We start from the raw sequence: 24,297 nt of genomic DNA on the forward strand, positions 1-24,297 counted from the left end.
AGAGCTAAGAATAGTAAAACTATACTTACCTATGTGTACTGTTAAAATATGTGAACAGCTGATATTCTGAATACTTTGTTATTATAGGAGAATATTTATACATAGAATTCTGACATACAACCCTTGTGTGGGATGCACACCAAACATGTGAGATTGCGCACTGAAGTATGGGATCTGAACCATGTGCCTGAGGCTGTGCTCCAAGACATGAGACTCACACCAAGCGTGTGCGACTGTGACCAAGACAAGGCTCACATTCATTTATTGACATTGGGGTAAAAGAGGTGATATTAACCCCATCGCCGCGGGGCTAATTCCCCTGCGACGCGGGGGAGGGGGGCGGAGCTCGTCACGCAGCACGGTGGCGCTGTGCTGATGATGAGCTGAGCTAGTCATGACCATGCCCATTTTTTGGAACGTCCAGCACAGCGGGGAAATTAGCCCCGCGTGCGAACGCCGCGCGTGTCATGACGAGCTCAGCTCGTCATCAGCACGGCGCAACAGTGCCTCATGACGAGCTCAGCTCGTCATGAGCATGCAAGAGGTTAATATCCAATGAGTGTATGAGAAATCAGGACCTGTTTGCGGTGTCCCCCACTTTGTGCCCCCATTTTGACTACTAAGTGCCTTTCGATTGTAACATACGGTACAAGTCGTAGAAAATAAATTCACGAAAAGGCTTTTGATGATGCCTAACTGTGCCCCTAATCGCCTATGTCATGATGAATTGGGGATAGAACATATAGAAGAACGCATATTGTGTGCCCCTTTCTGACTATGGGTGAAAATGTGGTTTTCTGAAGAACTAGCATTCTCTCGAGAAATAATAAAAGATTGTAAAAATGTGGCCAGTGCACTAAAAATACCATGGCTTCGTTTTGTGAAAGGTATAACAAAATACAATATCTCAACAGGTAATACTTGTTAGACAATTACGTATGTATGCTGAAAGCATTACAAGAACGAAAATAAAGGAGACTATGATTCAATTGGTCTTGTGTTGTTATTCATCTTATATTTGAGAAGAATTATTATGCAGGGTCATATTTATACAGTTATGGCAGCACTGTACTAGACAAATCATATGACAACCAGATATGCACTTGGTGCTCAAATATGTACAAGTGAACAGTGGCGACGCAAGTGATAAGGTGGACAGCGTGAGCAGCGCAAAGTGAACTTAGGTGAAAGTATCATACAGTGAGTGGCTCAGTGAAGGAAACAATTCAGGTGACTTATAAGTTCAAATCACGATTTAAAATGAGCCACAGTAGAGAATGCGCCTGTTATTGCGCTGTGAAAGATACATTTTATGAAATTGGACTGAGGCAGTTCTACGATAGCCCTGAAAGCATCCCTTTGAACGCCAAAGGTGCCATCAAACTCAAGGATAGACGTGCGCTATCACCGCCAAGATTAGATTGCTCCCCTGTACTTGTCCCCTCCCCCAATGCAATATTATTCAACATTTACTACCAATCTTCAGATTAGATTTTATTTAACTAGATTTCCCCTGGCAACGCACATTTGCTACTGGCATTTCCACGCCAGAGTGGTTGGGCTAACGACCTCTCACCCTGCCCATGTCATAACTTGACAAGTCAAAGCACTTTACACTTTATCTTATTCTGCACTTTATATAAAACACCAAGGAGTACATTTTTAAGACCACTGCTAAAGAAAATTCACCCTTGTAAATATACTTATGGTTTTAAATATTTGTATTCACTGGCCACCCCTGATATTTGTATTGCGGTCGCCAACTATATAAAAGCATCATGGGCCACCAGAAAAAGATATGAGTAATAACACCCTGAGCATTCTCTCCGAATTAATCATATTCAAAGAGTCGCATGACATTGGTATGTTTTATGATTTGTCTTTTAACATATTGTTCAAATTGGACGCATGTTATGATAATGTACCTGAAAATTTGAATGGAACCACAAATTGAAATCAAGTGGTTTCTTTGTTTTATTGTATTTTTAAAAAATTTGCACATTTTAAGGTTACGGATTTGAATTAACAGGGAAATTCTGGTGGTATACTCAGCTGCCATACATGTCACTAGAAAATCACCTTAATTTAGGAATGAACATGGTTCATATTTTACTCTCGCAATGTTTTTTAAAGGTCTGCTTAACTATTGAATATTGACACTTGAAGCCACTTTGCTTGACCCAGCGGATTAATTTTAGTAAAGAATATAACGTTAGAGTATTGTTAATTGGTCCTGGCCAAAATCAGATGTCTGTATTTCAGATGCATTGAATGTCTTTTTGTATTCTTTTATGGCTGGTTAAGCCAAATAAAAATGAATGACTGACTGACTAGTAGGTGCTGGTTTTCTGACTCTGACTTCGCCTTGGGCTCTGCTAACCAGACCTAGGGCCTGTGCTCTGATTAAAAGTATGGCAATTAGGTGTAATTACAATTGGTACTGACAACCTAGCTGTAAGTTCCTAGTATATAATAGGGCATGTAGGGTTAGAGGCCCAGAAGACTTAATACACTTAAGTGTGCACTACTGTGTTGCTTTCTGTCATTTTAAAGGCAGAACTGCTTTTCAGGCTGCCTTTATATTAAATTGATATGTAAATTCGACTTTGGATTTAAAGGTGTGTCCGGAGTCTCAAACGAACTTATATTTACATATAAGTCACCCGTAAGGTCTCCCCTATGTTTCCCAGGCGTAGTGTGCCTTGTAACTATACGCAGGGACATTATAAAATATGTGTTATAAGCCCTGGAGAGGAAATAACTAACAATGTAGTTTTCCCCATTGTACAAAACTATCTCCATAGGCTAACATAGGAATATTTAAGTATAATTATTGACAGGACCTAGCAGGAAATATCATTCAAAGACTCAAAATGATAGTTATGATAAATCACAAACTTGACACTGTTAGAGTTATAATAGCTATTACAGAGAAGAAGTTATAGAACTTTCTTTTCTGTAATCCAAATCCTGCATTCCAAATGCCCTCTCGTGATTGGTCAGCCTCTGCCAGGCCGAGCCAAGCTGTCTTAATAAGATATGAAGTGGTCTTCTAGAGAGACAAAGGATTTCCTGTGGGTGGATAACTACTGCTGCAGAAGGTAGGATGAGGGTAGGGTAGCCAGACTGGTTTTCCAAGTGAGAATGACACATCAGGACAGCTCCGGCTCACCCCCATATCCTGCACCCCCAGCCTCACAAGAACCCCTGTAATTAGATCAGTGATGTTGCTGGAAGGGAAGTGTTAGAGAATCTTAGCCACGCCAGTGGGTTGGTTTAGTCAGATCTAACCCTCCAGGAGAGAGTTTCTCCATTTTGGATTATGAAAGAGTAGTGCTTTCTAAGACAAAAATATGCCACACTTTGGAGGGAGTGGTCATACCTGAGGGTGGCACCCCGCATCCCATTGGTCATGAGTGCCCCCTGATTGACACTCAGGAAGCTGAATAAATATGGACGCTTTGGAAAGCAACTCAGATCTAGCTCCTGAAACACAAGGAGAAGGAGGACTGCCCTGCTGAAACCCTGATCTGCACCCAAAGGACCTCATTCTGAAGGACTGCACCTGCTGCGCAATCTGGTACTACAACCCTAAGGACTTTGCCTGGCTTCACAAGGATTACAGAGTGGATTCCCTGCAAGCTACATGTTAACAGAGCCCACCTGCATCATCTCCACCAAAAAGTCCCCAGCTTGAAGGGCATCCAGTGGACTTTTAAGGATTTGGCAGGTGCATTGTGGGAATTGTAGTCCCAACAACCCAAGGACCATCTTAGAGCTTCTGGACCCTTGGATTGATGATTTGGACACTTTTAACCCACAAGAGGAACTTCAGGAAGAAGTTCCAGACTCTTGGAACAACCTTTGGAAAAAGCTCCATCTGGTGACCGACCCAACGTCGAGATTCAAGGCTCCATCGTGGTCGGCCATAAACTTTGACTTTGTCTCGGTCAAGAGTGACCAGATGCTCAAGTTGGCGCTATTGTTTTTTATGCCCTAGAAAGTGTATATGCTTTAAAAATCCATACCTCTGGTTCCCTACACTGGATGTTTTGTCATTTTGCTGTTTATTTGTTTATAACAAAATAACCTATTTTTATACATTGGTGTTGGAATTTTATTGTATATTGTGTCTTACTTATTTGATGTATTGGTGTTTTTAAATGCTTTACACACCTGTCCCCTAAGTGAAGCCTGCCTGCTCATTGGTCGCTCCCAAGGGTTGAGCAAGGGAATAATTTATTGAGACCTTAACCAAATCTTTTATTGTTTTTGTGGCCTTACTATTAGTATTAGGCCCCGACTCATCATTACTAATAAACCACTTTCCAACATTTGGTGTTCAGTGGTGATGACTCTGGGCTGCTGCTTCTTGGCTGGGTACCCAGAATGGGACTGCATATCCCACATTACCCAGCATACCAGAGGAGGGGCCAGCTCTCAGCCCCCTTCCGCTGCCTGATGTGATATAAAGCTCCTATTCTTCACCTTCTGCATGGGATGCAGTGTTGCTGCTTCTTGGCAACGCAGCATCCCTGCATCGCATTTTGCGATGCAGGGCGCGCTACGAAATTCATTTTATTTATTAAATTGTTTACTTACCTCCAATTATCCATATTCTGGTTTTTAGCACCCCCAACCTGCCCCTACCCCAGGGCCGGACTGGCCATAGCAGGCACCGGGCAATCCCCCGGTGTGCCGCACGGGTGGGGGCTGGTTTTGGGCCCCTAGGGGCCGTTTTTGTTACCGGGCTGGTTTTGCAGCATAGCTGCAAAATCGGCCCTGTACCAAAATCTGCAGCACACCGGCCCTGGCAAAGAGCTCGGCGGTACCTCCAACTGCCCCGAGTGGGGAGGGGGGCCGGCCGAGCACTTTCCCAGGGCCGGTTGTGGTTCCCAGTCCGGCCCTGCCCTCCCCCGCCCCGCCTTTCTGCCCCATCGCAACTCCCTCCATGGGCCCTGGCTGCTATTGCCCTGCTGTAACAAAATGCAGCCAAGGTACAGACAGGGTCAGCTGTTGCGTGGAGTCAATATCCCGATTCCCAGACACTAGCCTGGTTGCTGGGAGCCAATAGAAGTCCGGGAAGTGGCGCGCTGAGCCGGAAGCCAGTGCTCCGGGTCCACACCATACCCCTTACAGGGGTAATAGCCAAATGCATTCGAGTTGCTGCTGAACCCAGGAAGTACATATGAGGCCAGCTGCATGTTCTGAAACCTAGACGCTTAATAAGTGAGCACAGCAGAGACTACTGGAAAAACCACATGGAGGGGGAAGAGACCATTCATTTACTCTGTGAAAATCTCATGTCTCAAAAACGGATGTATGACATTACAACGCATGCTTTTACCACGCATGCCTTTACAACGCTGTTTTTACAATGCATGCCTTTACAATGCATAGTGCTTTGGGGCGCTGGATAGTGAATAGTTTAATTTACTATTCCAACTCCAGTCCCCGTGGATAGTAGGGAAGGTGTTGGATAGTACATTAAACCTATTCCCTATCCTAGAGCGCCCCCCAGCGCAATGCATTGTAATGGTTTGCTTTGTAAAAGTTGCGTCGTAAAGGCACTGCGTGGTAAAAGTTGCGTTGTAAAGGATGTTTCCTCTCAAAAACAGATGTACCTGGTGAGCCAGCTGTCAACAGCAGCACTTGAGACCATGGCACTGCCAGGTTAGCAACCAATAATAAAAGGCCAGCAAAGCAAGGCACTTACCTGATGTAATTGAGCATAGGCAGGAGGAACTGACATATCGGTCCACAGCAAGATCAAAAATGCCTTTTGCAGGTAGTGGAACCCGGCCTCTGGCCCCAACCTGATCCTGGCATAAAGGGTTACAGGGTAAAGGTCTCCAAATACAAGTCACACTCCTGGGTCTTCTTCAGCTTCCGGCGCTGATGGCGCCATGCTCTGGTGTCGTTTCTGAACCTGCCATGGGCAAGCAATCCTCATGGCTCACACAGGTGCCCACTTTTCCAATAGCTGTCACTGACTCCTCAGACACACCAGCTCCCCCGTGGGGCTCCTTGAGGCAGGTCTTTTGGTAGGATGCAGAAACTCCACAACGTCTCCTAGGGGTCAGGAATACAAGCGCAATAGTCTACTAAAAGTGATGGGGTAACCTGACGTGACAGAAAAAGAGCCCATAGCAATTCCAACCTACATAACGAAAGAAAGAAGAAACAAGCTAAATTTTTTTATTTATGATAGCAGACGCGCATACACAAGTGGCGTGCACTGGGAAACTGCGCTCAGCCAGTGGTTGGTGGAGTTTTTACCAAAGTTTACTGCCCACCTCTAAAAAAAAACACAAACTCACAGTATCCCGTCCTTAAATTATCACTTTGGAGTAGATGGTGTGAGGGAGTTGAGGTTGCCCAGTTTCAAACATAGCTGCTTCTTCTTCCCTGTGCCATTGCACGACTTCGACTCTTAGTCTGTGCAAATACTGCTCGATTTTGGACTTTCAGCTTGTGTAACATTGCCTGCCCTAACAATCATTGGCAAAGCCAATTGGTCATGCCTTTGCAAGATCTATTGGTTTTGGCAATTTCTTTTTTGCCATGTTGTACTGCAGCTGGTTGTTGTGCAGCATCGTTGAAAGTAAAAAAACAAAAAAAAACCACTATGTCACAGTCAATGCTGGCCATGTCATGGCTTTTTTTTATTTTTTTTATTTTAACCATGCTGCACAGGAAACGCTGGAGGGAGGTGAGACGGGGGAGCATGAACAAGGGGGTGCAAGCAACGCAAGAGAAAGTTGGGGGCCACAGTGCAAGCAAAAATGCGGTAGGCGGGTGGACAGGGCAAACAACAACCGGCAAAAATGATGAGGCAAAAATGACTATGGAGCAAGAAGCAATGGGCAACAATGAAAACAGGGCAAGAAATGATGGGGCAAGTAACAACAATGGGGCAATACCAACAGGGCAAGAAACAACGATGGAACAACAATGGGACAAGCAAAAACAATAGGGAAACAACTACATAGAGGGTACACAGGAAGATGGCCTGCAAACAAATGCAGTATTATACATACAGTGCTACAACAAAATTCAAAAAGTGCCTCCGAAGTGCAAGAGCAGTGGAAGAACACTGGGTGCTGAAAGGAAGCAGTACCTAGGCCGTGGTCCAGTGAGGGGACAAACACACAAGGGGGGAGTGGAGGCAGCATGCGCTGACCAAAAAGAAGCATGGAATTGAGATGCAGTGAAGCCAACCAATGGTAATCAATGGGCGGGCTGTAACATGTCTTGCAAGTGAAGTGCTGTCTCAGGTGAGGCCTAAAAATGGCTTCTGAAAAAAGAAAACCAGACTCCTTCAAGATAATAGATCACCAGTTTAAGAAAATCCTATATGCTAATGTCACAATAGCTACACTTCAAACATCAGCCTTGCCTCTTGCTTCTGCCTGAATAATACAGCTCACGAATGAACATTTTAGATCCTTAGGTCTATTTTTGTTTGATTACAAAGATTTTGGGAAAGAACTAAAGCTCTGTATAACCCGACATAGTGAATGAAATATGAAATTCAAGACCAGGTGTGTTCTGATCCGTTAAATGCTTTCATTAATCTACAGACGGACCGAAGTGGCTGCCTCTCTGTCAAAGTGGAAACCAAGGCCTTCCCTCTCTATTCCTATGACTACAAGGACAGCTTGGAGGCCAGGGCCTCCCTTGTGGAGGCCGACACAGGTAAAGTTCTCTCTGTGGTGTTTAACTTGACGTAGTGCAGGGAAGGAGGTACATGTTGGGGTAAAGCACCGCTCGGCCCAATAACTGACGGAAGACCTTCCCATCCAACCCAACCACTGAAAAAACCCTACTGGCCACCGAATGTAAATGTAAATGTATTTGAGCTTATAAAGCACACTGCTACCCGTCTGTAGGTTTCCTGGCGCTGTATAACTCTGGGGAACCCGTCCTGGCTTTCCCTGTGGGATGGTCCCTGCTGGGAGTCCTCAAGGTGGAGCCAGGCATCTAATGCCCAGAGTTGCCGAGTGGGACCCCTGATTAGAGTAAGCACCGAAGCGAGAATTATCAAGTCCGCTGACCAAGGTCCACGACCCTGCCGCGTTGGGAATTGAACCCTGGTCCCGGGCTGACTTCTGCTCCCGGGTCTGCCGCCTCTAACCAGTGAGCCACACCACTCCACAGAGAGGTTTCACTTTGACTTCATGACACCACAACAATTTGGACCTTGTGGTTTCTCTTTCACTACTAAGGCCCTCATTCCAAGTTGGATGGCAATGGGGTTCTTTCAGAGTCTTCCTAAGCAGTGATTCTTTTGTCATTTTTACAGCTTCTCATACCTGCCCACTTAACAAACTCTTTCAGGTTCAAATTTGTTTATACCCACCACTGAAGCTCTTGTGCGACTGAAAGCTTCAGGTCAGATACAAAAATACTTTGAGTATCTTATGTGAGTCTCTGCTGCTTCTCATTCAACAGAGTTCTCTTTCTAGTTGAGTTATCTTTTTTAGAACTCATTCTGTCTTTCGGGGTGCACTCTCTCTGAGCTCTTCTCTCAAGATGTTGCCTCTTTCTCTACTTTTCAAACTCTACCCAACAATCTGTATTTTGAATCTTTGTGAATTTCCAGATAAGCCAGGCTAACCCATAAATGCTCTCTGCTCATTATAGTCAAGAAACATAATTGCAGCCTTGGTCCTGTGTAATGAATGCTGATCTCAGATTTTAACTACAGTTTACTCAGTAGGGACTCTACCATTGATAATATAACCATACACTGACTGCCATGCAAGCATGAACTGCAGATTCTAAACATACAATTTATACCTGTCTCAAAATATAATGCTTGAAGTAAATTTTTGGAAATACCCTCTGCCTTTGTAGCTCACGGTAGGCATTGTGGCATTTAAAAACATTTGCAAATAAGTAATTTGCACAATACATGAAAGTATATTATCACTGGTGCTACACTTATGGCACATAACCAAGGAGATGCATGCCCCTTTCTAACACCAGCTTTTCCTCTTTATGTGTTTCTCTTAGGGCCACATGTACAAAGGTAAGTGTTTGTGATTACCAAATAGTGACATTTTTGGTAATCGCAAAGACACATGTACAAGGACCATATGTATCAAGCAAAATTGCGATCACAAACGCCAAAATTCGCAGAATTTCGGCGTTTGCAATCGCAATTTTGCTAAATGGTATGTATGAAGGCAAATCTGCGTGCAAAATAAGGAATTGCAAAATTTGCGATTCCTTATTTTGCGATTGCATTTAAGAAATCGCAAATTTTGCGATCCCTTAAATGCATTGTAAGAAGCACCAAAAAAGTGCAATTTGGCCTTAAGGAATCGCAAATTACCACCAACTTCAAGTTGGTGGTAATTTGCGATTTCTTTGAAAAATTCACATTTTTGCATTTTTCAAAGTGCAATGTGAAGCACATACATGCCCTTAGGGCATGTATGTGCGCCACATGTGCACCCATGCTTATTTCTGGGGTGTAACAGGGTGTCCTTTTGACACCCTTGAAATTGCATTCTCAATTTGCGATTCTCTAATTGCTAATCGCAAATTGAGAATGTCTTCCCATTCATTCCTATGGGCATCTAGGTCCATAGAAATGAATGGGGAGGTATTCCTTAATTGCGAATCACAATTTGAGATTCGCATTTAAGGAATATGTAGGATTCGCAAAATTTATTGCAAATCCTACATACATAGCATTTTATGATTCTCAAATAGCGATTCGCAAAAAATCGCTATTTGAGAATCGCAAAAGAGGATTTTGATACATATGGCCCCAAATGTTTTTTTTTACACATTTTGCGATTCCCAGTGAGTCACAAATAGACATACCTCATGAAAATAAATGAGATAAGTCTTGGTTTGCGACTCATAGGGAATTCCAAAAACCACAGGCATGGTGGCCTGCTGGGGGGCACCATGTTTGTGATTGCTTTTAAATAAAGCAATCTTTTTTACTTAATGTAGCCCATTTCTTTTCATTTTTTAAGAATAGACAGTGGTCCTTGGGACCACTGCCTTCTCTTAAAAATAGTTTTTACAATTTTTCACAAAAGGTGAAAGGGTACCTCAGGAACAAATGGATTACCACCTACTTGAAGTAGATGGTAAAATGCAAATGTTTTGCGACCGCATTTCGGTCGCTAAACATCCACATATACCACTGCGATTTGGTATTAGGAAGGGACACCCTAAATACGCCCTTCCCTAATACCGAATCGCAAACCCAATTTGTGATTCAGTATAGGGGTGGGCGGACATCTCCGTTCTGCCCACGGAATGTGCGGAGATTTGTTCCTTCTGCCTTTCGCAAAGAAGGCGGAGAAACAGGGCAAATCTCCACACACTCGGGGGCGGAACGGAAGTTGGCCACCCGCCTCCCGCCCGCCATATTAAACAACATTAAAGCCTAAAATAACGATTTTAAAAACTTACCTTATTGCGGGGTCATCTTCCTTGTCTATCTAGCCTTCTTCTTGAAACTGCGCATGCGCGGGAGCCTGCGCATGCGCATTCCTGTACATCAGTTAACTGCTGTGAAATAGGAGGCCATTCCTCTGAGCTTGGATACCATCCATGGTCATGCTACGAAATGCAGGAACGTGTCTGGTTGCTTTAACCCTGTCTGTCCCTAGTCTTTTCTAACACCTCGTTTCCTGCAGGAGTGACCATCTCGATGACCGGGAGCTGCAAAGTGTCGCCCACCATCGCCAGGGCCGTTTTCGATATTTCTGATGTCGGTGCAACCTACACGCCTGGAATGGAATTCAGGGGAGCGGTAAATCCATGTGGTATTTGAAGAGTGTGTCTAGGATCATGCCTGAGGACATGCATCAGGGTGTTTGACTGTGCCACAGGAGCTTTCTGTCATACAGCTTCACGCGGTCTCCCCCTGCCCTAGCACAATCCCACCCATAGGCCCTTCCCAGGGCTCCTTTCCCTGCCTCAGCCCTCCAAGTCCAGAATGAAGGTGGGTTATCTAGACAGGACATTAGTTGTTGATTAAACATCAGTTTTAGGCAGTATACAGAGAATGAGGTGGGTAGATGGCTGGCAGTGAGGAAGTGACTTACAGGATATGAGGTGGCAGGAACAGGAAGTGACATTTTATTTGTTAGGAAGTGCATGCCTTTTGTCTGAGACTGACACAGGTATGAATAAGGAAATAAAGCAGCTGTTGTAGTGGTTGACTACATATAAAAGTGTGGTTTACAGGACATCAGATGGCACTCAACAGGATGGTGTTGGGATGGGAATTGACAGAAAATGTGGTGGGCTATGACAGAATGAGGTGGAATCTTGGAAGCGAGTGAGATGTCATAGGTATTTGAAAGGAAGTGATTTGGGTAGCTGACAGGAGACGAGGTGGCTGTATCTAGTAAGTCACATTGGCTGGCAGGGAATGGATTGTATAGTTGGCAGGAAACCACTTTTGCAAAAGCGTGCCGGTGTAAGACACATACTCATTGAGTGAGAGACTCTTAACATTCATTCTAAAACTCTCAGGGGCATATTATCAAGGCAGGCGAAATTAAAGTATGGCCGCTTTTGCGGCCGTTTTTGGCCGCAAAGCGGTGATAATTTCATCGTCCTATTAGCAAGCTGTCGCTAACATCAGTTAGCGACAGCTTTTAGGTGATAGTGAGCGGTTTGGGGCCCGCTTTGCATGTCAGCGATATTTATCGCTAATGACATGCAAAGTGGGCGTACCCGACCAGTTAGCGACTGAAAGCAGTCTCTAACGTCGCTATCGCCTATTAGCAAGGCAGGCGTAGCGATAAAAAAATTCACGCTAAGCGCGAATATCGCTAAAAACTAACGCCTGCTCAGACCAGTTCTTAGCCTGTATATCCAATGGGAGGTGGATATTGAGGTTAAGACCCTATAGGCGTTAATGCCTGAATTCACGCATTTCGCTGCTATCGCCGGATATTTTATCGCATTGGAGATAAACGTTGCTAATAGCACGTTATCTCTGCGATAAAATCCGGCGATGCTTGGCGATAAATTTTTTTTTGCTATGCTTCTTTAGCGATAAATATCGCTACTTGTTGATAATATGCCCCTTAGTTCTTGTTCCTGGGAACTCAAACCTGGACCCGTTGTGTTACCCCAGGCTTGTATCTGGGGCGTGTGTCCTTACCCAGATTCTCTCCTTGAACATTGTGCAGGTGCAGCTGCTGCGAGCGAATGGTACCACCTTGAAGGGGGAGAAGATTTACTTGACTATCCAAAGTGGCGTGATGGAGCAAGAGAAGGTCTACTTCACTGACGATGCTGGGAGGGCCACTTTTACACTGGATACATCCGCCTGGGATGGGGACATTGCGTATCTGAAGGTAAGTAACGAGGAAGCAGAAAGGTGTTCCCTCCAACCTTAGCAGGTCTGTGTGTGTTTGCGCATGCGTGTGTGCATGTGCGTGCGTGTGTGTGCACATGCGTGTGTGTGTGTGTATGTTCGAGTGTGCCTGAGTGTGCTCACCTACATGTCCATGTGTGGGTTTGTGGTTGTGTGTGTGAGTGCATGTGAGTGTGTGAGTGCATGCGAGCATGTGCGTGTTTTTGCTCCATGCGTGCATGTTCCGCTGTACGTGTGTGAGAGAGTAAAGGTTGGCGGCTGGATACCCCCCCCCTGAGCCAAACATGTTTATAAAACAAGTTACTTACTTCAAAACCCAGGTTTTATTAAACCATGGGCATGGTAGTTTTGGGTTTATGCAAGATGAGTGCAGTGGGACTGAAACCAATGGAAATGAACCCCCCAGGATGCATGCTTTAAAAAGTTCAGTTACTTTGTGTTGTTGAGGGTGCGGGATCAAGTGCATTCTTAATTGTTTTGCAGTTGTTTGAAATTGTTGGATTAATGATGCTAAGCCTCAGGGAGAAGGTGCTTACGGATAACCTGGCTTTTGCTGCACTATGATCAAGCAATGCATCTCTGGAAAACGCATACAGGAATTATTGTCGCTTTTATTACTCTTGATGGTCAATACTTGTGAAATATTGTAATCCAAATTTTTGTTGTAGTGTAAACATTTGAATGAATCGAATTAAACAAATTTACCCGACTGAAAAAGTTCTAGCACAAACATTAACCAATAGCGTTTCCATTTTGTCCTTCCATTGGCTGCCTTGAGGTTTTGTCCACCGCTGGTAATGGCAGGACCATGTGTACTAAGGATATACGTGTTACCTGGTCTTCCAGAGCAGGTGATGTATCCTGTACACCTAACATAAGGTCATCGGAAAGGGCGCTCTGCCAAAGAGGAAATGCAGAAAGGGAGAGGAGAAGAAAGGAGGTGGGATTTGGGAGAAGGTCCAACGTTTCACAGCTCCACTGACTGAACTGGTCCAAAAATGTGTAAGATCACAGGATGGGCAGGAAACATGGACCTTATTTAGAGTTTGACAGATGCAGGACATCTGCCAAAAAGTGATGATTGCCATTTATAAAGTGCATGGTTACCCAGGAGCGTCCCATCGCTAAGAACCAACATGGAGGAAGAAGAAGAGCTAAGGAAACAGAAAAGACTCCAGTTGTTTACGGAAAGCCAGATGATTGGGAACAATGCGATGATGTAGTGGGAGACAATTCCAGGGTTTAGCGGCATTGTAAGAGAAAAGCCGTCCACCGCTTCTGGCCTTCTTGATCCTAGGGACCTCGGCCAGATGCAGTTCGTCTGACCGAAGTTGCCTATTCGCTTTGTAAGGACGGATCATGGCTGAGTTGATTCACCCCTTATGGGGCCACTCACCTCTACACCGGCATCTATGTAATTTCCCTCTGGTGGGTTCTGCAGTGCACTTGTCTCTTTCAGATGATTGGGGGTATTCTCTTTGACAACCTTCTCATACCGCATTCATTCAAACCTTGACGCACCTGTAGCAGGACATTGCTAGGACATGTTATCTCCTGGGTGGGTGTCCATTTCACCTCTACTTTCACTTTCTTGGTCTTACCACTCAAACATTTTGTGGGCCCCATAGATTTATCAGAAGAGTCGGACCACAAGTCCCTCATCCCCGAGTTCTCAGATCAGCCGACATCCCATGAGGCAGGACTCGGAGAAGCCAACCTCAGTAGAGAAGAAGGCATATATGCATATACCTGTATTCTCTTAGCATACACAAGTAAAATATATAAATTGTGCAAGACAATGACACAAATGGCACATTGCAGAGAATATTCGTGTGTGTGCGCACCACGTGTTTCCGGTCCAGGGTGGGCCTGGCTTGGCAGTTTGGGCTGGACTGTTCCCATGAGGCACAGGGTCAGACTGATTTAGATATGGCCATGTCTGAACTGGGGTGGCATGGTGAACAAAAGAACAATGGATTTAACCCAGATCTCTTGACTGGGGGTGAATGTATGATTTATTCAGCATTCTTTCCATCATTTGTTTGCGTAGCACTTTTCACCCTAAGTGGGATGGGTATGCCCAGACATGGGTCCATTGCTCACTGTGTCACTGGATTCAAGATAGCCTGGCTGATGAAGGGTAATATCCAGAAACCGGTCCCAGGATGCTTGTTTCCGGTTCAGGAAGGACCTGGCTTGGCAGTTCGGTCTGGACTGTTCCTGTGAGGCACAGGGTCAAGACTGATTTGCTGGGTCTAAACTGGGGTGGCATGGTGAGCAAAAGAACGATGGATTTAAGCCATATCTCTTGACTGGGGGTAAATGTATATTCAGCATTCCGTCCAACATTTGTTTGCGTAGCACCATGTGAAGAAGGCAAGCGCTTTGTGTATTTTAAGGTTGCCCACTGCTTGGGCATGTTTTATGTGATTGTAATCTATCTTTAACTTTTCAAGGGGAGTACACACAGAGGGGCAAACTCAGCCTGCTCATGCTCAGTGTGAACCAGGGTTTGGTGGTTTAGTAGACTAATGAGTCCACTGTGGGGGCCTGTGTTCCCCTCATGGTTACAGATTCAAATCCCGACAGGTTCACTCAGTCTTTCATCCATCTACGGTCGATAAACTGAGTAACATTGAGTTGTGTAACAATAAATATCTGTTATTCAGCACCAGGAAACCCTTGGGTGAACATGCGCTTTAAAAATACACATTATGTTAAATCAGACTAGAGGTGGACGATCCACTGAAAGCTCAAGTCTGATGACTGGGTCCGGCTTAGCTCCAGGTCAAAAAAAGCTGAGCATTCATGGGAGGCCTAGTGACCGGAGCTGCCAACCATGCGCCATTTGGAACCAGGTTCAAATTCAGCCCTTGACTCAGCACACTGTGAACTCTGCCAAATCTCCCAGTGTTGAAAAAAAGAATGTGTAACGTAGTCTGTTGTGAAAGGCTCTCGTTCTCAGCCAAGGTTTGTGCTCTGTAAAACTGCCAAAAATAAAATTTGGATTCCACCGATCACCAATGCTTAGTTTCATACACCAAGAATTAAAGACAAAGCATTAAATTTTGATGTGAGAAAAGAATAACTATCTAGTAGCTAAATTACACAGCGTGAAACTGGAAAATCTGGCATCAATGCCAGCTTCCCCCCTAATTGTGTGATCCTAGGCGAATACTTTATTTCACTGAGACACTTTTTTTGTTCATTATTACATATGAGAGCGCCCTCAAATAAGTGAGGTGAACTTGTGTGCTGTATGAAACCTCTTGTGTTTGTATTTATGGACTATAATGTTGCAGCTTCTACATTAAAAATATAGGTATTCCTTCCCTTTCACTTTGCCCTATGTCAAAATCCCATAAATGAGTCCCTAGTTTTCCTAGGCAGAACGATGCATGTGATTTGTGTTCGCGCTCTGGTGGTGGGAAGTGGTATTGCAGCCAAAAAATACAACCACATTTTCTACTTCTGAAAGATACCTCACCACCTCCCCGTGGTTTAAGGCATCGAACAGCATTTAGAGAAGGATAGAAACTTCAGCTACATTTGCTGGCTGTGTGGTTTTACTCTGCCCTCTAGTGCTCACGTATAGATACTGCAGCTTACTAAGCTATCAGCCTTCTTTCCTTTCTTCTTCCTTTCTTCTTCCTTTCTTCTTCTACTCAGTGGTTCCCAAACTTTTGACTTCCGAGGACCACCACTGAATTACTACTGGAAGCCGGGGACCACCAAGCAATTTGTATTTAAATTTAAATTTCTTTTTAAAAACACCTTTTGAAGCAGAGGCAACTTCAAGAGGGAGACAGCCTGAATTGGGTCTATTGGCATGGACATGTATGCATACAGCAGTGTATTATTTAGTGGTACCCAAGGGCTTGTGGAAAGTGAGCAATCAGACAGCAACACGAAAATCCTACTGCTGATCCTGGCTGCATCTATTTTCTGTGACTGCTGTTGTCTGTCTCCCCCCGCTGCCTGTACGTGGTCCGTGCCTCTTTTTCTTCCCTCTGTTCCCCTCGCTGTCCCAGTGCTCTCTCTGCCCGTTCTGCCTTCTGTTGTTAGCTGCCCCTATATTTCTGTATTCTGTATTTCAGCCTCTGTGTCATTTGTTTTCTGTGCCCGTCTGCCCTCAGTGCCACTCGTTTTGCCCTCGTTTTTGTGCCATTCTGCCCTCTGTTCCACTCATTTTGTGTGCCTTTCTGCCCTCTGTTCCACTCATTTTTCTCTCATTTTTTGTGCCTTTCTACCATCTGTTCCACTCATTTTTGTGTCTTTCTGCCCTCTGTTCAGCTCGTTTTTCCCTCGTTTTTTTGTGCCTTTCTGCCCTCTGTGCCTGCCACTCATTTTTCCCTTGTTTTTGTGCCTTTCTGCCCTCTGTTCCACTCGTTTTGTGTGCCTTTCTGCCCTCTTTCCACTTGTTTTTCCCTAGTTTTTTTGTGCCCTTCTGCCATCTGTTCCACTAGTCTTTCCTTCGTTTTTTGCGCCCTTCTGCCCTCTGTCCCACTCATTTTTCCCTCGTTTTTTGTGCCTTTCTGCCATCTGTTCCACTCGTTTAATTGTGCCTTTCTGCCATCTGTTCCACTCGTTTCTTGTGCCTTTCTGCCCTCTGTGTTCAACTCATTTTCCCTCGTTTTTTGTGCCTTTATGCCCTCTGTGCCACTCAATTTTCCCTCATTTTTTGTGCCTTTCTGCCCTCTGTTCCACTCATTGTTTGTGCCTGTCTGGCCTCTGTTCCACTCGTTTTTTGTGCCTTTCTGCCCTCGGTTCCACTCGTTTTTCCCTTGTTTTTTGTGCCCTTCTGCCCTCTGTTCCACTCGTTTCTTGTGCCTTTCTGCCCTCTGTTCCACTTAGTTTTTCCCTCGTTTTTTGTGCCCTTCTGCCCACTGTTCCACTTGTTTATTTATTTTTTTTTTTTTTTTAAAGACGTTTATTAAAGTTTCAGTTATACACAGCGTCTTGCACACAACCCGGAGGCTGGCCGCTATACATCATACGCAAAGTATCGCAACATCAATGCAATAGCAACTGCCATCCTTGCCAGGTCGCAAATTGTGTAAACAACATCTGAAGACTGTCGGATAGTAGTGTTCACAGACCTTGTCCGTCTCATTTTACATTAAACAATCAAAACTTGTCTCTATGAAAAACATTAGTAAACCAGTCAATATCAGCATCCTATAGGGTTACATAATACAAGCATTTACAATCGGGTCCTAAGTATATCGTCATATTACGGAGACAGTCCTCATCACAAGTCACATCACCAGTCTTGCCTGGCACTCCCCGCGCCACCATCTGTCTAGCACGGCACCTCTCGTAATTGCAACTATGACCCCCCCCAGGTGTATTCCAAGGCACACAGTTTATATTGCAGTGACTGAGACCACCACCCAGCACATTTATTCCAAAAAACTCCTCCTCCGTGTCCCAAAAACACAGAAGGCCACCATAGATCAAAGACATTATAACACCCCCCTTACGGGTCATCATCAAGTTCTAGCAGCTCTTCCGGGGGTTCACACAGGTTCCCCCGATACTCGTTCCAATTGTTCCAGATTCTTGACCATTTCTTAGGGCATCCTCTATGCACATATACTGCCCTTTCCGCTACCATTGCTGAGTCCATATCATTACACCAACGAGTACATGAGGGTTTCACACCAGATCCCCACCTCCTAGCAATGTTACGCTTTGCAATGGCCATACCCAGTGTCGCCCAGAGTTGCAATCCCTTGTTCATATCAGTAGGCGACCAAATGTTCAGTATACAACACTTAGGTTCAGTTTGTAGTATCACCCCCGTCGCCTCCGATATCTCAAACAACACCTCCTCCCAATATGACTGTATTTTGGGGCACTCCCATAGTATATGGTAGAAAGTCCCTGGGGAGCCACAACCTCTGAGGCAGGTAGGTTCCGGGGTACGCCTCAGTTTGTGTAGTAGAGTACGTGAATAGTACACTCTATGTAGTATTTTTAATTGTATCAGTTTCAGCCGTGAAGGTATGGTGGTCTCTCTGGGCGAGGCCAGTGTGTGCAACCAGTCCTCATCAGCTATGTCTCCAAGATCCACCTCCCATCTACTGCGGAGGACTACCGTGGGGTCAGGGAGGTTATTGACGAGCTTCTGATATGTGAGGGAGATCGCTTTCTTATCTAAGTGGTCAGTGAGGAGTCTATCCTCCAGGGGGGAGGAAGCGGCGAGGATTGAATCAGACGGGATGGCTCCCTGCAAAGCATGTTTGATTTGTGCATATCTATAGTGTTCATTTTCCCCCATTCCATACTTCTCTCTTAGGGCTGGGAATGAGATGATCTTCCCCTTTATCCATAAGTCTCCAATTGTCGAGATGGCAATTAGGTCCCATTGCCTGAATCCTTTCGAATTCGACAGCGTGCCAAGTTTAGGGGTATCCCAGAGTGGTGTGGCTAGCGTAAGGACTCCCTCCCATCCCAGAGCTCTCTGTGCAGTGTGCCAGATCTTGATTGTGTGGGCCGTGGGGCCCGTGAGCGTGTGTCGGCGTTTGTCTGAGTATAATGCCCTCATAAGTTTTTCAGGGGGGAGAACGGTCCTGTCAAGAGCATAGGCCGGATCTTGTTGCGGGGCATGTAGCCATTGGTTCACCACCATAAGTTGAGCTGCCCAGTAGTATAGCTTGACGTTTGGCAAGGCAATGCCCCCATCATACCAACTACGTGACAATTTAGCCTGCGCTATCCGGGCTGGTTTACCGTCCCATAGGAGCGCGGCGATCTCAGCATCGATCGACTTCAGATATGCGAGAGGGACCGGGAATGGGGTGTTTTGTAATGTATAGAGGAGTCTCGGGAGTGAGAGCATTTTAAAGAGGGCCGTCCTGCCCAGTAAAGTCAAGGGAAGGGAACGCCAGTGTTTCACATCCGACTTTAGCCTCTGTAGAGGTTTCAGTAGGTTTTCTTCCATAAAGACTGGCTCCTGTGGGGTGACGTATATCCCGAGATATTTAAACCCTCTGGATACCGTTTGTAAGGTGCAGTCATGGGGTATCATGGGCGTCGAACCGCGCAAGACATACAAGAGTGACTTGGCCCAGTTAATGGTATACCCTGAGACGTCACCATAGGTCTTAAGTATGGCCATTAATGTCGCTAGGGATGGGGTTGGAGACGTCAAATAGAGCAGCACGTCGTCAGCATAGAGGGAGATGCGGTCTTCCCAGCCCTCTCCCCACGAGATGCCTCGGATCTGCGGATCCATGCGTATTTTCACCGCAAGCGGCTCAAGTATGAGGGCGAACAATAGTGGGGACAGGGGGCAGCCCTGACGGGCGCCGCGACCCAATGTAATCACGCGTGACGTGTGCCCATTCGCAATGATCTGCGCCAAGGGTGCCGTATAAAGGAGCCTAACCCAGCCACAAAAGTTAGGGCCAAAGCCCATCTTCTTGAGCACCGCAAAAAGGAACGGCCACTCCACCAGATCGAACGCCATGGTGGCGTCTAACGAGAGAATCGCGGCATCCTCCCGGAGTGAGGGAATGCGGTGTAGTATTCCGTTTAGTCTACGCAGATTAAGGGAGGTATTTCGCCCAGGCATAAAACCAGATTGGTCTGGGTGTACCAGTGTTGTGAGGTGGGGTTGTAGACGCAGAGCCAGGAGTTTCGCTAGCACTTTTGCATCTGCGTTCATTAGTGAGATCGGTCGGTAGGAGGAAGGCAGGTCAGGTGGCTTACCAGGCTTGTGTATAGTGACAATGGTGGCCAACCTCTGATCCGGCGAGAGGGAGCCCCTTTCTAAGCAGTCAGTGTACATGGGAAGCATATGTTGGGTAAGGGTCGATGACATTGTCTTATATAGTTCGATCGGCAGACCGTTGGGCCCCATTGCCTTTCCAGTGTTTAGAGCTGCCAGGGCCACCCCCAACTCCTCCCCCGTCAGGTCATCCTCTAGGGACTGCGCATCTTCCTGCGAGAGTGTGGAGAGAGGGATGTCATGTAGGAATTGTGTGCAGTCGTCTTCTGTCACTCCCGGACGTGCTGTATACACTGATTCATAGTAGGAAGCCAGTTCCTCCACAATATCAGGGGGAGAGGTCGTGTAAGTACCGTCTGAGAGTGTTAACGCGGCTATCCATCTATTCGCCCTTTCCTTCCTTTCAATCCATGCGAGCATTTTCCCAGTCTTATCTCCCAGTTCATAGACCCTGTGTAACGTGTCAGTCAACCTCGGCTTTGTCATGTCCTCCGCGTATGTTCTGAATTCCTGGGTAGCTAACGTCAGTGTGTGTGCCGTGTCCTCCGTGGGGTCAGAGGCGCGTGCCAGCTCCGCGGTCTGGACCGCTGTTTCGAGCGATTCTATGGTTGCCCTCTGTGTCCTTTTATGCCTAGTGATAGTGGAAATGGCTTGCCCCCTGACCACTGTCTTGTATGCCTCCCATAGTACCGATGGTGATTCGACCGAACCCACGTTGTCTTCGAAATAATTCGTGGTAGCTGCTTTGAGCGCTTTAGCAATGGTACGATTTTTAAGATACCCAGGATAGACTGGATAAATGCGTTGTCGTCTGGTGGGGTGCACTGTGTAGGTGAGTAGCACTGGGGAGTGGTCAGAGATTCCTCGCGGTAGATGTTCTATGGACGCAATCCTTTCTGGGGGAACGGCTAGCGTCAGTAAGTAGTCTAGCCGGGAAAGGCTACCATGTACCCCGGAAAGAAATGTGTAATGTCGATCCCGGGGATGTGTGAGTCTCCATACATCTAACAGTCCCATCGCATCTAAGAATTCTCGGAACAGGTGGTCTGCTCTGGAAGCCTCTCGAGGAGGCTGTCGATCCACGGCAGCGTTTGGCACTGCATTGAAGTCGCCACCAATAATTAGTTCCCCCTCAGGGAGTCCGAGCAGGAAGTTACCTAGGTCTTGGAAGGCTCCTTGATGTAACGCAGGGGGGATGTATACTGTTAGGAAATTATATGGCCGTCCCTCCCATTGACAACTGATCGCCGCAAAGCGTCCCTGTTCGTCAGCCCATGTGTGCTTGATAAGTAGGTGTGCATTTTTGGAAACCAGGATGCCAACCCCACGTGAACCCGATGAGAATTCTGCGTGTGTGACCATTTTAAATCCCCAGCGGTTAAGGGCCTGACAGGTTGTTCCCACCAGATGTGTCTCCTGGAGCAATACTATTGTCGGGGCCTTTCTCTTTAGGAATTGGAGGACCAAACCCCGTTTAATTTTGTGACCCAGCCCATTGACATTCCAGGAGATGATAGTAAGCGGGGCAGTCACCAGTGGTTGTGAGTGTGGGTGAGGCGTTAAAAGGTCTTGGTCAGCCATGATTGTAGGTGCTCTTGTGTGCCAGGAACCTTGGATAGAGCCTTCGGACCGGGGTCCAGTAACTTTGAGTATGGGAAGCCTTGACTGTGGTGAGGAAGAGTGCCCAGCCCTGTGTAGAGGCAACACAGAGAGTGTCCAGCGCCAGCGTGCAGAGTCAGCCCATACGGGAACCTGTGACTAACGGGACTTCGGGGCCCAACCAAAGAACAAACATCGTTTATTAAGTGCCGGGGCGATGGTGTCTCCGAACTAGAAACTCGGTCAGAGGGCCAATACCGACCTTCATATCGAGTAGTGCGGAGAGCGGTTACAAAGCATTCCCCCTGTCGAGTTAGGTGGCCTATAGAGAATACCAGGCGTATCAGGTAGCCCCGCCCTTGCCGGCGCGGAAGACCCAGCCGTGTGCACTGGTTCCAGAGTAAGTGTCCCGTGGTTGTGTGTACATATAACCCTAGGAAAAACATGAGACTTAAAAGAGAACAATAGAACTCAGCAAACAACCCCCCCGCCCAACCCCCCTCCCTGCCTCCCTGCTATACGGACATAGAACCGCCCGCTCCCCCAACTTAGCAGAGCGCCTGCTCCCATTTCCCCCCAATGTACTTGCTTGCGGGGTAAGTGTTCCGTGGTACTAGTGACCCCATCAGTCACAGTCTGCTCTTCTCGTTCCTTGGTCAGCGGCAGCTCCCGCATCTCTCGTGTCCCTCCATGGGTCCGACTGTGCCAGGAAGGGACTCATGTGTGAGGTCATTGTTCGTCGGTTTCCGGTCTCTCTTCGAGCTCCTTGTCATGATTTTCCCCGGCCGGCGCTGGTGAAGCTTCTGCATCCCCGGACCGGTGGTCTCGCTGGCCTCTGCCCGTGCGTCTAGTCCCTTCCATCTGTCTCCAACCGTCCAGCCAGTCCCACGCCGCCTCCGGGGTATCAAAAAACCAGGATTTATGATTATCCACGATCCTCAGTTTCGCTGGGAACAGCATCGAATAGGGCAGGTCCCTTTCTCGCAAGGCCTTTTTTACCTCCATGAAGGTTTTGCGGCGTCGGGCCACCTCGGCCGTATAATCAGGGAAGAAGGCCAACGTAGAGTTTTGTATTTTGATGGGCGGGGCATTCCGGGCCGCTTGAAGTATGACATCCCTGTCCCGGAAATTGAATAGCCTGGCCAGTACAGGTCGTGGTGCTGCACCCGGTTTCGGTGTTCCACCCGGGACCCTGTGTGCTCTCTCCACTGAGAAGTAGTTTGAGAGACCTTTTGGTCGCAGTTCGGTCTTGATAAGGTCTTCAATGTAAAGGTCCATCGCCCTTTTGCCCTCCGATTCTGGTAGTCCTAGGATTCGGACATTGTTACGCCTAGCCCGCCCCTCCTGGTCGTCCAGCTTGTCCTGCAGTTTCTTAGTGACCGCTTCCATCCGCTCCATGGCCAGCTGTAGCTCGGAGGTGTCCTCAACCAGGGATTTTGTGACCACTTCCACCTGCGCCACCCTCTCGGTCATCTTGTGCAGGTCTGCCCTCAGTAAGCCCACATCCGAGGAGATGGCCCCCACCGTTGACTGCACATTAGTGAGCGTCCTCATCAAGTCCTCAAGCGTCACCTTCTTAACACCGTCACCTTCGGGGCTCCTGCCTGTGGACGTGCGTCCGTCCGGGTTTTGCGATGGGTTCTTCTCGAACGCGAATTTTTCCAGTCTAGACTGAGCAGCGTTATGCCGCGTTCCTTTCCCCGCCATCTCGCCGTCCCTCCGTGGGCCGTGAGGCGTGTCCGCTCCGGCTCGGGCCCAGATAGCGTCTTGGTTTCCGGAGGTCCGGCCACTCAATTATGACGGGCCGTCGATGAGGCAGGCCCGTTGGGGCGTCAGGGGTAGCCTCTGAGAATGGCTCAATGGGTGGGGTCCCCCAACTTCAAGGCAGGCCAATGCAGTCAACTGGTCATGGGTGAGACGGGGTCCGGGCAGCTATGGATCCCAGAGCTGTGCGTCACGTGGTTTGCCGGGTCTTTATGTGTCAGTGTCTTCACTGTTACCCTTGGCGACCTATGTCCCGGGGGGGGGTGAGGGTGGACGCAGTGGCCAGTAATTGTTGTGCACGTCGCGGGAGATCCTCACTGGGACAATTCACCCCCTCAAGGCTGTAAAGGGTCCGCACCTTGCGCAGGCGGCCTTGCCACGAATCCAAAATGCCTGTGGCCCCGGTCCGGGGTGTATCTCACCCGGCCGTCCCCCAATACAGGTCCGGGAAGCCGCCACCTCAGCAGCGCGGCCCCTGGGTGCGCAGCAACGTAGGTGAGGTCGGCGCTGCAGGAGGGGCAGGCGAGGTTGGCGCTGCAGGAGTCGCCCGGGTGTGCCCCGGCACCGTGGCAGCGCGGTCTTGGCCGCCCGCCAGCAGCACAGTATAGGGTGGGGGTTGGGTCGGGCGCTGGCTCTCCACTAATGTCTCTGACCCCCCACCTCCGGGTGCCCCTTACCGGCTCCCTCGACAACGCTCAGGCCAAGGGAGGGGGGGGGGATCCACCGACCCACCTCCGAGGCGCGCCGCCACAGGTGTCCCGGTCGTCGTCCGATGCAGGTCAGTCCTCCGGGCGACGGTCAGATTTTCGATGCGGGAGCTTCCGGTTTGTTCTCC

General features: G+C 47.4%; 1 protein-coding gene across 1 annotated transcript in view; it reads left to right on the forward strand.

Annotated features, from left to right (window-relative positions):
- Positions 1-24,297, forward strand: part of LOC144768023 (alpha-2-macroglobulin-like protein 1) — a 304,226-nt gene that overhangs the window by 89,263 nt on the left and 190,666 nt on the right. Inside the window, exons 9-11 of the mRNA XM_078651421.1 lie at positions 7,584-7,698; positions 10,668-10,783; positions 12,177-12,344. Coding sequence (XP_078507547.1) covers positions 7,584-7,698; positions 10,668-10,783; positions 12,177-12,344 — 399 coding nt within the window. The remainder of the gene's footprint in view (positions 1-7,583; positions 7,699-10,667; positions 10,784-12,176; positions 12,345-24,297) is intronic.

This window comes from Lissotriton helveticus, chromosome 7 (assembly GCF_964261635.1).
Source record: "Lissotriton helveticus chromosome 7, aLisHel1.1, whole genome shotgun sequence".
NCBI lineage: Eukaryota > Metazoa > Chordata > Amphibia > Caudata > Salamandridae > Lissotriton > Lissotriton helveticus.